The sequence below is a fragment of the Phyllopteryx taeniolatus genome, chromosome 2 (genome assembly GCF_024500385.1).
Source record: "Phyllopteryx taeniolatus isolate TA_2022b chromosome 2, UOR_Ptae_1.2, whole genome shotgun sequence".
Taxonomy (NCBI): domain Eukaryota; kingdom Metazoa; phylum Chordata; class Actinopteri; order Syngnathiformes; family Syngnathidae; genus Phyllopteryx; species Phyllopteryx taeniolatus.
The window spans coordinates 2,812,309-2,827,952 of NC_084503.1; the positions used below are offsets into that span (position 1 = coordinate 2,812,309).

At 40.5% G+C, this 15,644-nt stretch overlaps 2 protein-coding genes across 4 annotated transcripts; one reads left to right on the forward strand and one right to left on the reverse strand.

Moving 5' to 3' along the window:
• Window positions 1–3,190: 3,190 nt before the first annotated feature.
• LOC133467774 (interleukin-18 receptor accessory protein-like) lies at window positions 3,191–10,913 on the forward strand. 2 transcript variants are annotated; one of them, XM_061752986.1, is made up of 12 exons: window positions 3,193–3,506; window positions 3,595–3,790; window positions 4,538–4,691; window positions 4,771–4,939; window positions 5,777–5,848; window positions 6,134–6,263; window positions 6,385–6,539; window positions 6,915–7,052; window positions 7,582–7,680; window positions 7,780–7,923; window positions 7,996–8,111; window positions 9,467–10,913. In XM_061752986.1, the coding sequence occupies exons 1-12, from the start codon at window positions 3,413–3,415 to the stop codon at window positions 9,731–9,733; spliced, it is 1,734 nt and encodes a 577-aa protein (XP_061608970.1). In that variant the 5' UTR covers window positions 3,193–3,412; the 3' UTR covers window positions 9,734–10,913. The 2 variants fall into 2 exon arrangements, with proteins under 2 accessions (XP_061608971.1, XP_061608970.1); XM_061752987.1 differs by lacking the exon at window positions 6,915–7,052 and having other exon boundaries at window positions 3,191–3,506.
• LOC133467827 (PEST proteolytic signal-containing nuclear protein-like) lies at window positions 10,537–15,547 on the reverse strand. Of its 2 annotated transcripts, none has more exons than XM_061752990.1 (5): window positions 15,279–15,547; window positions 14,596–14,773; window positions 13,529–13,603; window positions 13,058–13,113; window positions 10,537–11,830 (listed from the first exon to the last, which is right to left on the reverse strand). In XM_061752990.1, the coding sequence occupies exons 1-5, from the start codon at window positions 15,530–15,532 to the stop codon at window positions 11,722–11,724; spliced, it is 672 nt and encodes a 223-aa protein (XP_061608974.1). In that variant the 5' UTR covers window positions 15,533–15,547; the 3' UTR covers window positions 10,537–11,721. The 2 variants fall into 2 exon arrangements, with proteins under 2 accessions (XP_061608974.1, XP_061608975.1); XM_061752991.1 differs by having other exon boundaries at window positions 14,596–14,822; window positions 15,279–15,412.
• Window positions 15,548–15,644: the final 97 nt, after the last annotated feature.

Here is a 15,644-nt window from a genome sequence, read left to right on the forward strand (position 1 = left end):
GTGTATGGTGGGGGGTAGTTTTAAGACCTCCCACACGATTTAAACACATAAAATTATTAAAACACATTTAAACTTATTTAAACACACTTTTTAAAAAGTATTCCTTAGTTCACAGTTGTGCAAATAATAAGCACTCTAAAACTGACACAAAACAAGAAATGTAAAAACAAAAAAACATTATATATTTAAATACCCAAATGTTCAACTAAACCATATCATATAGTTTAACAAAAGTCAGCTAGCCAAATGCATATGATAATTTTAAAAAAGCATTTAATATTAACATATTATGTGAAATGCTATTGATGGGCTAACAAAAATTAGCATAGATGGTACAGTAATTATAAGCATTCAAAACAACTGCTACAATCACAGAGCAGCAACACATACCACAAAAGAGAATTCCCGTAATTTCTCGTGTATAATGTGCACCCATATATAATACGCACCCCTCAAAATTCAGGAAAACCCTTCTACCCATGTATAATGCATTTTTACAATGCATGATTTTGCTTCTACCCATATGATAAAAAAACCATGACGTATTATCTGCATTTTGTTAGTTTTCTCAAATAATTATGCTGAAGTTAAGCACTTTATTTGAACACATAATACTTTCTTTTTATTTACTTGCTATTATTTTGAAATTCCTAGCCCTACTTTTATTTAGTAAACGAGAAAACACAGTTGTGCTCATATGCTTGATTACCCTGGCAGAATTTAGAAGATGTGTAAAGTTTTTTAAAGAAAACATGAAGGACCAGGCAAAATAATTTATTTATTTTAATGGGATTCAAATTAAACTGTCAAGGATTTCAGAAAAGTCTTATCATTAAACAAAACATAACCATAAAGAAATGAATGATGGTTGCTGTTCAGTCATAACTCGTATTAAAAATAATAATAATAATAATAATATTTATAAGCTCCTCGGTGGCAAGGCCACGAGGGTGGATGAAATTCGCCCGGAGTTCCTAAAGGCTCTGGATGTTGTGGGGCTGTCCTGGTTGACACGCCTCTGCAACATCGCGTGGACATCGGGGACAGTGCCTCTGGATTGGCAGACTGGGGTGGTGGTCCCCCTTTTTAAGAAGGGGGACCGGAGGGTGTGTTCCAACTACAGGGGGATCACAATGCTCAGCCTCCCTGGTAAGGTCTATTCAGGGGTGCTGGAGAGGAGGGTCCGTCGAGAAGTCGAATCTCAGATTCAGGAGGAGCAGTGTGGTTTTCGTGCTGGGCGTGGAACAGTGGACCAGCTCTACACCCTCGGCAGGGTCCTCGAGGGTGCATGGGAGTTCGCCGAACCAGTCTACATGTGTTTTGTGGACTTGGAGAAGGCGTTCGACCGTGTCCCTCGGGGTGCTTCGGGAGTATGGGGTACCGGACCCCCTGATACGGCCTGTTCGGTCCCTGTACGACCGGAGTCAGAGTTTGGTCCACATATCCGGCAGTAAGTCGGACTCGTTCCCGGTGAGGGTTGGACTCCGCCAAGGCTGCCCTTTGTCGCCGATTCGGTTTATAACTTTTATGGACAGAATTCCAAGGCGCAGCCGAGGCGTAGTCCAGGCTTTCCCTTAGCAATAGGGTGAGAAGCTTGGTCATCCGGGAGGATCTCAGAGCAGAGCCGCTGCTCCTCCACATCGAGAGGAGCCAGATGAGGTGGCTGGGGAATCTGATTCGGATGCCTCCCGGACGCCTACCCGGTGATTTGTTCCGGGCATGTCCCACCGGGAGGAGATCCCGGGGACAACCCAGGACACGCTGGAGAGACTATGTCTTTCGGCTGGCCTGGGAATCAGAATCAGAATCATCTTTATTTGCCTCAGAATCCCCCCGGAAGAGCTGGATGAAGTGGCTGTGGAGATGGAAGTGTGGGCGTCCCTGCTAAAGCTACTACCCCCGCGACCTGACCTCGGATAAGCGGTAGAAAATGGATGGATGGATGGATGGATGGATGGATAATAGTATTTCACAAATTCTGCCTGGGTATGTAAACTTATGAGCACAACTGTACATATATGCAGTCATATGTACCCCTGTCATATTGGAATGAAAGTGTAGGCTACACCTTTTTCATAACCTCTAGGTGGCATACTAGAATGAATGTGTACAACTTTCTCATAACCTCTAGATGTCGGCATACATTTATAAAATGTGAGTCTTTTTCATTTCCCCCTATACCTATGTATAATGCGCACTATTGACTTTTGACAATTTTTTGGGGGAAAATACACATTATACACGGGAAATTATGGTAAACATTGTATAAATGACAAAATGTTACTCACAGGGATGAACTTTCACCGCTGTGTTGATGATACGCAGCTGTACATCTTTGTGTGTCCTGATGACAGCAGTCCAACGTACGCTGTAGGTGTGAATGATTGTTTATATGTGGCTGGCGACCAGTTCAGGGTGTATTCCGCCTCTCGCCCGAAGATAGCTGGGATAGGCTCCAGCATGCCCGCGATCCTAGTGAGGATAAGCGCGACAGAAAATGGATGGATGGATAGATCCTGGATTGCAGAGAGCTTTCTCCAGTTTAACGGGGACAAAACTGAAGTTTTAGTCAGAGGCCCAAACAGAGAAACTTATTACTAAACTATAAGTGATGTCCTTCCTCACAGGTGAAAAAGCTGGGTGTAATTGTACACTCTGTATTGCACACATTACAAATATTACAACTTTATCACTTAAAGAACATAGCGAGAGTCCGCCCAATTCTCTTTCAGGCCAACATGAAGACCTTAATGAAGGCTTTTATCTCCAGTCAGATTGACTATTGCAACGCCCTGCATTCTGGTCTTCCCAAAGAGACGACCAGAAGGCAGGAGCACATTATACCAATTTCAAAATTGGCTCCTTGAGTCTTTCAAGAGCGATTTTAAGTTCTTTTGCTGGTTTTTAAGTACCTTAATGGTCTTGGGCCTTCTTATCTCTCAGAGTTGATTTTACCCTACAATCCCTTGCGTTTGCCTTTGGTTCTGGCCTTTCAGTTATTCTCGATAATCTTCACCCGACTAGATTTGCCGTATAGATTGAAATGTATTTGCCTTTGAACTAATAAGAAGTGTTATTTTCTATCATCATTTTAATGAGCTGTTTCTTTAGGGGAGATGTGCTTTATACGAAGTGTCACACATCACAATTGTCGGATTCCTCTCCTTTGTAGTTGACCTAGTTCGGCTTTCAGCATGCACAAGCAAAGGCAATTTCCATGAGATCGTTGCGGTCGCAGCAACACAGGAAGCCACTGTTTACCGTAGCTACCACCTACGTACCTCAAGGATCTTCATACCTTCTGAAAAGTTCTGCACTACCGCTCAAGACACAGAGCACATGTTGCTTTGAGAGAAAGTGCTTCCATAGCCTCGTGGTATTGACAAGCCATGTGATGATTTAGACAAGCAGGATGCCAGCTGGATGTATGCTGTTGTTTTGGGTAGTCCTATTTCCAGTTTGTTTGGAAGGGTGCTGTGTGAAAGGCAGTCAACGTAACAGAAAAGGTATTTGTTTTCGACGCAAAAGAATATTTCAAATGGGCACGCATTTGTAGATCTAAGTCTAAGGTGTTGTTTCTGCTAATGTTTGCAGGTCCTCGCATGAATACTACACAGCAGCACTATCGAGTTGTGGCTGGTGAAATGTTTCTGATGCCGTGCACAAATAAGAAGGTGACATGGTCCAAGATTAGAGTGGATGGCGAAGGAAATGGAGGCTTTTATTTTGACTGTGGAAGGGAGTTCCTAATCGAAGCCAAACATTCGGGAAATTACACTTTGCTTACTGGGTAACGTTGCTTATTTTGTGTGTGATTATTGTATTACAGCAGTGGTGCCCAAAATTTTTGGACCAAGTAACACCGGAAAATATTACTTGGCTCTCAAGTAGGAGGCCCAAGTGTTCCTTAAAAACAAGGCAGGTTTTATTTCTCAAAAGTATATTTCATATCATTATAAGTCAGTAAGTCACAACATGAACACTGCGCTTAAATATAGTAAAATAAAAAACTCAAACGATTCAATGACAATTTTACCTAAATAAATGCTTAATAAAAAAACAGTTAAAAAATAATAATAATTAAGCGCTAATGTACTGTACTTAAAGGTTCAATAGAATTGAACTATTACGCAACAGTAACGTTACGCACAATTTGAACATGTAATTCAGTGATTCTTTTGAGTCCCAAAAGTAAGCGGCTCAGAAAATAGATGGACGGATTATTTAAGTACAGGTTTTTTATTTTCCCTATTTTTAAGCGGAGTGTTAATGTTGCGGTGGCTTATAATCATATTAAATGTGCTTTTTTTGCAAGAAAAACTCGTTTTTGATGAACACTTGGGCCTACTACGCTACTATATTTTAATGGTGGCGGTATTTGAAGAGCCAAGTATTTTTGAAAATGTTTGAGAATCACTGCGCCGCTTCAAATGTTACATCGGGCTTCATTTTTCTGACAATTTCCTATTGAATTGTCATGAGTGGCATTTGTTTTCCATCTGTTAAGTTTTTAGACATCTCTGCTGTCAAATGGCAGCAAAATGTTCCTCCATCTCCAGGTGTTGGAGAAACAGAACCTGCCATGTTACAAGGCTGAGGAGGTTGATGTCATGCTGCTTGCGGGTGCGGGAGGGAAAATCCCCTGCCCCGGTTTCAACTGTACACTGAGCACAGGTGTCACCTGGTACAAGGTGAGACATGGGCAATCCTAAATTCACGCCTAATGCTACATTCTTAACAATAGAAAGACGAAGGTGTGCTTTCCCTCAGGGTAACAAACGTGTGTCAGAACAGCATCGAGCCTCCTGTGAGAAGAATGGCCAGTTGCATCTCTGCACAGTTCGCCAATATGACACGGCCCGATATTTTTGCGATAAGCATTTCGAAGAACAAGAACTACAATGGACCTTCAGGAGGCCTGTTCATGTAACGGCCATACGTAAGTGCTGTTCTACCTTACTGGATTTTAAATATTAAGTATGTCAACTTCATGTTCAATTTTGAGAGCGTGCAGTTGACAGGTCCCGTTTCCCCGCTCACCTGATGGCCCCGAAACCCGCGAGTCATCGACACCCTGCCAAAGGGTTTACACTATAATTGCTTTTAGATGTCACAGGATGGCGGCAAAGCACTGCTTTTGTCTTAAGTGAAGCTCCTCAGCTCACGTCAACATTGTTCATTGGCACCAAGCTGCCGCAAGTTGGCAGTAAAGCACTACTTTTGTCAAAATGAAGCTCCTCGACTTACTTCAACTTAGTTGCTTGCCACATGATGGTGAAAAACAATCCTTTTGTCTAAATGAAGCTCTTCGACTCGCTTCAGCATTGTGCATTGGCAGCAAGATGCCACAAGGTGGCAGTATAGCACTACTTGTCTAAATGAAGCGCCTCAACTCACTTCAACATAGTTCCTCGGCACCAAGATGCCACATGATGGCGGCAGAACACTAGAATTATCTCAATGAAGCTGCTTGACTAACTTCAACATAGTTCCTTGCACCAAGATGTCACAAGATGGTGTCTTAGCAACACTTAAATTGCTTCATAGACTCAGTGAAATGTTCAGTGAATAACGGAGAATAGTTTAAAAACAAAAATGGGAATGTATGAATTTGAAAATGCCAAGAAGGGAATTTGTGCAGGTCAACTGTACTTTTTTTTTTTTTTTTACCCCCCGTATAACTGTACAAATAGGTTACATTTTAACCTAATCTGTCATTTGTATTCTGTAAAAAAAAAAAAAATACAAATAAAATGAGCTCATGTCCTTTCATCAGCCTATAAAGAAGTGAGTTCCTCTCCAAGGATTACAATTCCTGATGGCAACACAACAGTGGAAGTGGAGCTTGGTAAGTATTGGACATCTAAATGAAATCATTTTACCTTACATTAAATAAAAGTAGCATCAAAAACCTGCTGAGGACCTACTTGACTTAATCCACCTCTTAATGCCACTACTGTCACGTCGCAAATATAGAAACCAGCAATTCTGGAATGACCCGAATACAAAAGTCTACAGTAGTGTTTTAAACAGCATTTAGGAGTGTTCCATTTCCACCATTAAGATGAATGGTTGCAAACTCATGAGTGTGTAAAGCCTTAATGATTGCATTGTATTTTGTTGCTTGTTTCAGGAGAGCCTCACACTCTCAAATGTCAGGTACATTTCCCTTTTGATGTCAACTTTTCACCACAAGTGCAATGGTACATGAATTCCAGAGATAACATGAAGAACAGGACTATGCTACACAATCAGAGCCAAGAGTGAGTCACTCTCTTAAAAAAAAATCCCCAAATTCAAATTAAACTCTTATCATGTTTGATAATTGATGGAATTTTTTTTGTTTCCATAATCAAATGAATTTCTATTTTCCGTCTGATTCAGACAGGATAGGGTAACATTTAAAGAGCTCATGGTCACACGAAGTGCCATCATACAGGAGGTGACAGCTCTACATATCAACCGTACGTACGCTTGTACGGCCACAAACTCATTTGGGAACAGCAGCGTCACGGTCAAGCTAAAGAGGAAAATTAAAGGTACGTCACTTTATTGACATGTACAGTGTTTTCACTGAAGTTATTGTTAGTGGCTGGACATTATAAAACAATTTTAAAACACACACCACCATTTTTCCAGTAGGGTGTCACTCACCAAACATTTCTCTCACAAACCCCCCCCCCCCCCAAAAAAAAAAAACTCACACCAAAAATACTGAAACTAAAAAAAAAACAAAAACAAAAAAAACACAAAAAAAACTCACTTACACCAAAACAATAGGCGCCACAATACTTACAGGTGTCAGGAAAGACAACCACTAACCTGAACGTAAACAATAATCAGAAACGTGTGTGCTATTGATTACAATTTTAAAAGACAACCCAATATATGACCAGTATGCATTTCACTTGCAGAGGAACGTCCATCGCTGGTTGGTTATCCAATTGCAACATTACTGCTGGTTGCCGGGATCGGCATCGTTTTGCACGTGAAATGGTTGGAACTTCAGCTTATTTACATATCACGCTTTCGACGCGGAAAAGTTGATGGAGGTTGGAACGCAAACACACACAGTCACGCAAAACACATACTGCGCGATTAACCGACAATGCATGCAGACATTCATCTTCACAGGGTGTGGTTTCATCACAGGGAAATTGTACCAGAAAAATGAAAATATTTGAAAATGTGAGGCTGTTCCGGGTCAAATATGACCCATGTGAGCAAAAATGCGTTTTAGATTCACCAATGTATGTTAAAGCAAGGAAAATGGTGGTAAGAGTGGTAATCTTGAAACTGTACATGGCATAAATGTTTTTTTTTTTGAATGAGACATTGGTAGTAGTGTTCACGGGGGAGTTTGAAACTGTCCCCAGAAGCTTTTTGTGTCACCACCACATTTGTACAGTTCCCGCTCAAAAACTTGCACCTACCTGTTGGTCTCCATAAGGTGCAACGGTAAATAAGGCTAAAGACAAGTGTCAAATGTTTTGGTCTAGACAATAGCTGTGAATTGAAATATATTTAGAATCCCTGATTGTATCCATCTAAACAATGAATATGTCTTTTGCTCTCCATCAGATGAGAAAGAGTTTGATGTGTTTTTGTCTTATGTGTGGGCACCTCCATGTGAGGAAGCACATTTGACTCTATCCTCACAATCAGGACAAGAATCACTCGGTAGGAGGAGATGTTTCTTGATTGTAGATGTTTTTACATTTGTAGGTAAGTGTCGTTGAAAGTTATACAAATAAAGAAATGAAAACATTCATTTTGCAGATTATCCATCTACACTAGAACCGTTCAACTCTGAAGGTGTTATCGGTGATTTGAGGCCACCTGAGGTGCTGATTCCCATGGTTTTGGAGGGCCGGTGGGGATATCGGCTCTGTTTGCTGGAGAGGGACATACTTCCTGGTGGAGGTCAGACCATCAACTCACAAGTACACGTGCGCGTTTCGTGGTTTCCAATGACGTGTATTTTTTGCTTTGCAGCCTACACAAACGATGTGGTCCGTGCAATACGAAGAAGTCACATCCTCATCTGTATTGTGTCTGCTCACTATTTGTCCAACAGCAATGCTGTGTTTGTTCTGGAATCAGGAATTCAGGTAAGTCGAACTCTATCAGAGACAAGTTAAGAAAAGGTCTTGCTGCATTTGTTCATTAACAGAAAAGTTGATCTTTTTTCGTCAAATCTTTCACCAAAAAACCTCTCACGCTTACGAATAAAACTCTTTCACACACAGACGGTCCAATCCAATTCTTCCCAATTACCACAGGTGTTGCCCAGGGCTCTGCTTTTGGGCCTCTTCTATTCATGAATTACCACCTTCCAATTAAATTTATTCCACAAATGTAATAGTCTTTTCCCCTGCTTTGCAGATGACGCCTAGTTTTTTTTTCTGGCAAACCAAACTCAACTCTTCCTCCCTTTTCGCCTGTCTATCTGAAATTAAATCCTGGTTCACCACAAATATAATCGGGGTAAAACTGAAATAGTCCGGCATGAAAACAACACAATCCAAAGATGACAATTTCTCCCACACAAGTGATAGTTCCTCCGTTCCCGATGTCCCCCCAGGTTAAGAGACTGTTTTTCAGCCTTGACAGCACAGTCTTACATAAACATTCGCCCCTCCCTCACCCCCCACACTGCCGCTTTTTTTTTTTTTGTCCACAGCCTTGTCACTTCTACTGTACTGGGCACAAATACTGTAGGTCTTCCAAATGGACAATGACCCGAAGTATATTGCCAAACTAGTTACAATGTGGCTGAAGGATAACAAAGTCAATGTTTTGGAGTGGCCATTGCAAAACCCTGATCTCAACCCCATTGATAATTTATGGGCAGACCTGTAAAGGCATGTGCGAGTAAGGTGGCCTACAAACTAGGTTGAGTTACGCCAGTTCTGTCAGCAGGAATGGGCCAAAATTCCTGCCAACTATTGTGAGAAGCGTATGGAAGGATATCCAAAATGGTTTTAGAAAATAATTTTGTTAATCCTAATGGACCTAAAACAAGAAAAGTGTAGTCAGATTTCATGTCAGTGAGGGAAAATAAGCATGTTTTCAAACATGGTATTGTATATACATAACATACTATATATACATAATTGTGATTACATCCACTATTTTCTTTAGTGTCCTTGAGTTTCCTGAGAGGCAGTTGAAATAAAATATGAAATAACTTCTAACACACCCAAAAAAAAAAAACTCTGCAGTATTAGTCTGCTAAATGTGGCAAATATATAGTCTGCATAAAATGGTTATAATTCAAAAATGTTTGTGAAGCCTCTTAAATTAAATCACATTTTCTTTTAACTCTATTTATGGTGGCGTATGCAGAGTTATGTCATTGACCAAATATTTCTGGAGCTATTTGTCAATTGTTTTTTGAGAAATATTCATATACAAGTGTGCGAATGTAATTTAATCACACTACCTTACTCTTTTGTCTTCCTAGGTTATGGTGCAGAGCTCGACTCTTAAAATTCTCCTAATACAGACGGGTACAACTTCCACATCGTTCGTACAGCTAGATTCACCTCTGCCCTCATTGGTCAGAAGGGCCTTGAAGGTGCTACCCAGCCTGGACTGGAAGTCAGGACCAACTGAAAGCGCAACCATCCAATTGTGGAGGTCGCTGAGGAAGGCCTTACCCAAACACAGAGTAACACGTGTCACTGGAGTCATATCACATGCCCATTTTGGACAAAAGAGTTACGAATAGGGATGAATTGACTTTTTCAGACCATGCGAGAGTATGAGCACTCGCCATTACTGATAATGACACTGGATGCCATTACATTGTGCAATTGTCATGAAAATGTTTGACTTGAATCAAAAACTGAAATGACACAAATTTAAAATTTGACCTTGAATTATCGCCACATGGCAAAAATGCTCCTACTCCACCAGGCCTGGAATGTACAGTATGTGTGCTGCTTCTGTTGCGCGAACCTTGGCCTCCAGGGGCCAGCACGGTCCACGCATGCAGATAATACATACAGCTGATGAAACGACAAAAGAAAACTGGCACAGCTGAGCTGCAGTTTTCTGCCGAGTAGAAATAATATATGCTAAATTATCTCTGTATTTGAATATTCGTTGCTTAGATTTAAGATGGCAGACCTTTTAACATAGCTTTATGTTGTATAATATAGATGCATTCTTTTCATTTTACGTTAGTTTTAACAGTAAACTTCAACTGGGTCCGTCAAACAGCTCGAAAGAAGCCGAAGTGGACTCCTTTTTAAAGAACTGTTCATCATCTGCCAAACTGCTAAGGAATTGACCTTGCCATTCCAATACTGTTGGAGGGGACCGTAAGTAGGAGTACAGACATACAGTATTAGCATCTTTAGTTATGAAACGTGCAGATTTAAAAAAAACAAAAAAAAGTCATTGTGAGACACGGCACATCAACATATTGTGTAACGGGACAAATTGTTCCACGTAGAAATGAACCTTTTCAATGTTTTTGTGCAGGTATTTGCAATTTTAAGCCATAAAAACAAAACAACACCACAAAAACATTTTCCAAATTGTTTATTGGACTGTCCATTAAAATGTATTCTGTTAGCGAGCAGTCATAGGAGTTTAGGTAACCGATTCTGAAATACAAATTGTTAATATTGTTGATTTACGAGTTGCAGGGAACTGAAAGGAAAGAAGACAAAAGATCTCAACATCTCATCTTAGTGAGCACTAAGCCTGGGCAGGATTTACAGTATGTCTTTCCATGTACTCCTTTGTGTCTAAATAGGCTTACTACTCTACTCTCATGTTATTTCTCCAGTCAGTTATTTGCGTGATTCCACACTTAAAATACGATTTGAGTTTTCGGGTGACCAACAAAACAAGAGACGCTTCATGTGTAATTTCATTAAGTAATAAACCGCTAAAATACATCAGAGGCTGCCGTGTCGGGGGGTCGGGGGATTTGTTTTTTTTTTTTGGGGGGGGGGGGGGGCTGTTAGGGGAACTAGCACAGCTGGCAAAAAAAAAAAAAAAAAATGGATGCAACAAAAGAATATTTCACAGTCACTCTAGAACATAACATGAAGCTATGGATTAGGGTTGCAAAATTCTGGTAAACTTGGAAACTTTCCATGGGAATTTGTGGGAATAAAAAGGAATTACGGTCGGGGAAAGTATATTTTGGCATAATCCTGACTAAAATAACCCAATTTCATACAAGTACGGGGTCCTTTGACTAGTAAGTGTCCCAGTTTACAAGGTTTTTCTACCATCACTGGGTTAATACTCATAATTTGGAATATTTCCCCAGCTCAACTTTCTATGGAAATTTACCAGAAATCTTCCACTCTGACACATCCCTACTATGGATAAAAACAAACAAAAAAATAAAACGTAACAACCACACTTCTATATACATTTATACACAAAATATCTCCAAAGTACACCTCACTAGCTACACGTACGAAGAAGCAGGAAGAAAAGGGATCAGTGAGCTTTTCTTATTGGCCATTAGATATGACGTGCAGCAAATGCTACACATTGCCGTGTTTCTCATTGCTCAGCGCACAGCTGCGAGGTCATAAACTGAGAATCCTAAAAGGCTTAAAGTATGCTTTGGAGAGCATCCGCAATGTAAGCCATTGCAGAGCGCTAAGGTGTGGTTTCACCATAACTTTATAAAAAAAAAAAAAAAAAAAAAAAACAAAGCCATGATTGACGAGAAAAGGTTTTGTTTCACTATTTGTCACTTTGTGCCTTCAGCTTCCTCTCCCAAAGTTTTTGATTATCGGAGAAGCCCTGCTTGCCCTTGTTGAAGGAATTAGGCCCAGCCGACGTCGGCGTCTCCCTAAAAAGATTTCAGATAAATATCACGTTAAATGCTGTGTGAACAGATTTAATAGACAAAGAAATGCACTGCAGGAAAACTACAGCTAATGCAGTTTGAACATTAACACTGCACTAAAACATAGCAAAATCCTCTTAAGTAAGGATTCAATTCACATCACTAAAATTTGTACCTGAATAAATGTTTGAATTGTACTCAAGTTAAATACAACTGAACTGTACTTGAAAAATGTCCTGTGGTCCTATAAAAAAAAATAAAAAAAATAAAAACAAGTTTAACTCACACCAACATTTAATGCATGTTTGAACCTTTCAGTGATTATTTGTTTTCCTTTTACCACTACAGGGAGCCTGCATACCACAATTTGAATCAATGGCATATATTTATATTAATAAGTTAAAACAAATATACCACAACCAATGATCCCAAAACAAGTTCATCATTTTAAACTCAATTTACACCTTAAAAATAACTAATGTGTGCACGTGTACATACACTACTTCTACGGCTAACAACCTAGCCTAACCGTAGTTCCTCCTCGACATACAAAGCTTCTATCTTCGTCAAAATCTATCACTTCGACGTAGTCTCTTAGTACCAGTGTATTACGCTCCTATTTGAGAGGACTTTCAGAAAGAACACTGGGGAAAAAATGTAACTAGGCAGGGGATTGGTGTAGTGCCATAATGGGAAATATGTTGCAGCGGGACTCCCTTTTCATTATTTAACTCGAGTTTGTCACGATAGGCAGCATTTCTAGAAAATAGTACTTATTAGTGCTCAACTTTCACTATACTGTCCAATACTACTCGCTACTGCATAATATTACCAGTTGAGACAAACACAGCAAATAGCGGGGTAACCATTTGCAGGGGATAGGTTCGGAAGCCTGCCGCGAATAGCAAAAATCTTTTCAAATTTAAGTTTTATAAATCGCTTACAGATGCCACAAGATGACAGCAAAACCCTACTTTTGTCTAAATGGAGCTCTTCGTGTAACTTCAACATAACTCCTTAGCATCAAGATGCCATGAGGTGTCAGAAGAGCACTGCTTCTGTCTTAATGGAGCTCCTCAAGTCACTTCAATGTCATTACCGCACAAACTGGTGCTAAAGTTATACTTTTATTCATGCGGGGGCTCACTGTAATGTCAAAAAAAATCAAAAAAATAAATAGCAAGCTAGGCTGAGGCTTTATGAAGTAAAATAATGCATTTGTGAATGTACCTGCCAATGTTCTTCATCCTCATCTTGGCCTCTGGGGGCATCTCCTCAGGCTCGCTCTGCAAGGCGAGAGCATTTCATCTATCAGCTCATTTACAGCCGTGGTGCTTTCTTCAAGTCATACAGATATGTCAACAGGAATGGACACCTGCGTTAACGGCTGCACTGCTGTGGAAATTCCTGTTCGTCCGTGGGAGATGCATCTCTGACCCATACTATACACGCATTATTATAATACATCCATTTATGTTCCGAAACCTTACAAGCGAGGAATTTAGCAGACCTTGCTATCTGAATGTTTTGCAGAGCGTGAGAGAGACGTTCAGTGACTACTCCCCTCCGCGGACGTGGGAGAGGTTGCCTTTATCAGTTTAAGGCCAGATGTTTCAAGGCTTTCATTCACAATTGTCGAGTTAGGAAAAAAAAAACATTACATTAATGTCTAACATTTTTTTTATCCATTCCAGTACTTACATCATCATCCTCATTGAAAACAGATGCCAGTCCAAGCTTTTTAGGAGGGGCTGATGGTACCGGCTCTTTGGGTTTCTAGGGCGACATAGGGACAACGGGAGGACAGTCAATGAAAAGTTACAGCGTAATCCATAATTATCGGCTTCATCGTGACTCCTCGAGAACAAATCCAGATTGCCTGAACTCATTAGCGTCACAAGTGAGCTCCAGCCTATCCCAACAGACTTTGGGCAAGACAAACACTTCCTGGTTATCTCTCAAGGACAAGAAATACTGATATATATGTTTTTTTTCATTACTTCGAGCAACTTGAAGGCTGGTGTTTGCCCTCCCTTAAATTCAATGGTGGGAAATAACAAAGTACAAATACTTTGTTACTTTACATAAGGAGATCCAAAAATTCGGTCTAATCTAAAAACACACAAAAGACTGTATTTCCCCCCCCACTCTTTTGTTACTCTGTTTTTTCCAAGTCAAGACAACGTTAGCCAGCTCCTAAACATCAACATCCAACATGTAACGTGACTTTTTTTCTTCTTCTCTGTACGAGCACTATGTGGAATAATTAAAGAGGGAAACTATTTTGTGTGCAGGAGTTTGTTGTTGTTGTGTCAAGTTATTAAAGTGGGAATGGTACAATTGAGTGTAAAACAAAACAAAAACATTTTTACTTTAGTAGTAAATTTCAAAGTCTGCACTTTTTTTTTTTTTTTTTTACTTGTTCCTAAGGGGTCCAATCAGTAAATCTACTCGAGTATTTTTTTACTTAAGTACCTGCACTTTTTACTACAGAATGTGAGTACTTGTGCCATCTCTCGAGACAATCATTGACCCCCCCCAACAGACCTGACATGCATGCTTTAGGAATACGGGCAGAAACAGGAGTAACCGGGGAAGGCCCACGCAAGTGCGGGGAGAGCACGCTAACTCCATACAGGAAGGCCGGAGCATGGAGTCGAACCCTGGACCTGAGAAGGTTGACGCGCCAAACACTTTTTAACCGTACTGCCCCTCAAAGCCAACACAACAAATAAAATAACAATCAAAGTTCACACCTATGTACTCACACTTGCTCCAAGCTTGATAGAAATGGGATTGGCCTTTTTCCCGGTTTGGCTGCTCATGCCGAAGCCTATTTTGGAGGCTTTGCGGGGCGCTGGTGGGTCTGACCGGCTTTCGTCCTCATCTTCGGATGAAAGATGCTGGGACGTGCGTTTGAGTTTGCTCGCTCCTCCGCCCACCGTGCTACAAGAGACAGGCTTAGTTTTCACTCTGCCTCCCTCCTCCAGCGGCCCTGCTTGAGGCAAGACAACTCACCAAGGTGAACAACTGTTTTGATACAACGAACAAATAGATAAATGACATTACCTGCATTACGGCTATGCTTCGAGCCACAAAATGTGACACACAAAACGCTCAAAATTAGTTCATGCGCGCACTGCCCAGTCTGAGATGTGTTTGACAAAAGCTAACTTTCTTGAATACATTTCCACCACTTGTAAACAAGCATACAAACCTGGTTATTTTATTTAATATTATATTTTTAAAAAAACAAACAAAAAAATGCTATTTCAACATACACCGATGGTACCTTCGCTAAACAACACCTGACATGTTAGCTGCTGGGTTACATTTTGGGAATGGCTCCAGAAGTGACGTATTTTCGAACTGGTTTGGGAATATGGGAAACAATGCAGACAAAGTCTAAGTGGAAAGTGTGCTAAAGTGATTAAATTAGCACAAATATAACCTCTGTCGTCGCGGTGGTCTCTCCTGTTGCGATCGAAGTTCGCCATTTTGAGTTGAATGGCGATGGAGCTGGCGCTTCTTCTTCTTCTTCTTTTTTTCTTCTTCTTCTTCGTCTTCTTTTTCTTCTTCTTCATTTTTTTCTCCCTTTTTCTTCTTTTCTTCTTCTTCTTCTTCTTCGCTTTTGTTGTAGCGCCACTCACGGAGAAGAAGAAGAAATGTTTTCTTTTCATCCCCCCACTTTGCTTTGACGGACATAAATTGACATTTTATCAGACATGGCAAAAACCCTAAGACTCTTAACTAAACCCTCACATACTGGTCATTTTCCATACATACGTAGTATGCTCTGGGTCAAGAATATCTTCGT

Bases quoted from the DNA above. Each gene is read 5' to 3' on its own strand.
- LOC133467774 (XM_061752986.1), top strand. From the start codon at position 3,413: ATGCCAGCTGGATGTATGCTGTTGTTTTGGGTAGTCCTATTTCCAGTT. The intron at 4,940-5,776 runs GTAAGTGCTGTT...TCCTTTCATCAG, and splicing joins TGTTCATGTAACGGCCATAC to CCTATAAAGAAGTGAGTTCC. The intron at 7,681-7,779 runs GTAGGAGGAGAT...TTCATTTTGCAG, and splicing joins ATCAGGACAAGAATCACTCG to ATTATCCATCTACACTAGAA.
- LOC133467827 (XM_061752990.1), bottom strand. From the start codon at position 15,532: ATGTCCGTCAAAGCAAAGTGGGGGGATGAAAAGAAAACATTTCTTCTT. The intron at 13,604-14,595 runs GTGAGTACATAG...ATGTCGCCCTAG, and splicing joins CTATCAAGCTTGGAGCAAGT to AAACCCAAAGAGCCGGTACC. The intron at 13,114-13,528 runs GTAAGTACTGGA...CTCGCCTTGCAG, and splicing joins TTTTCAATGAGGATGATGAT to AGCGAGCCTGAGGAGATGCC.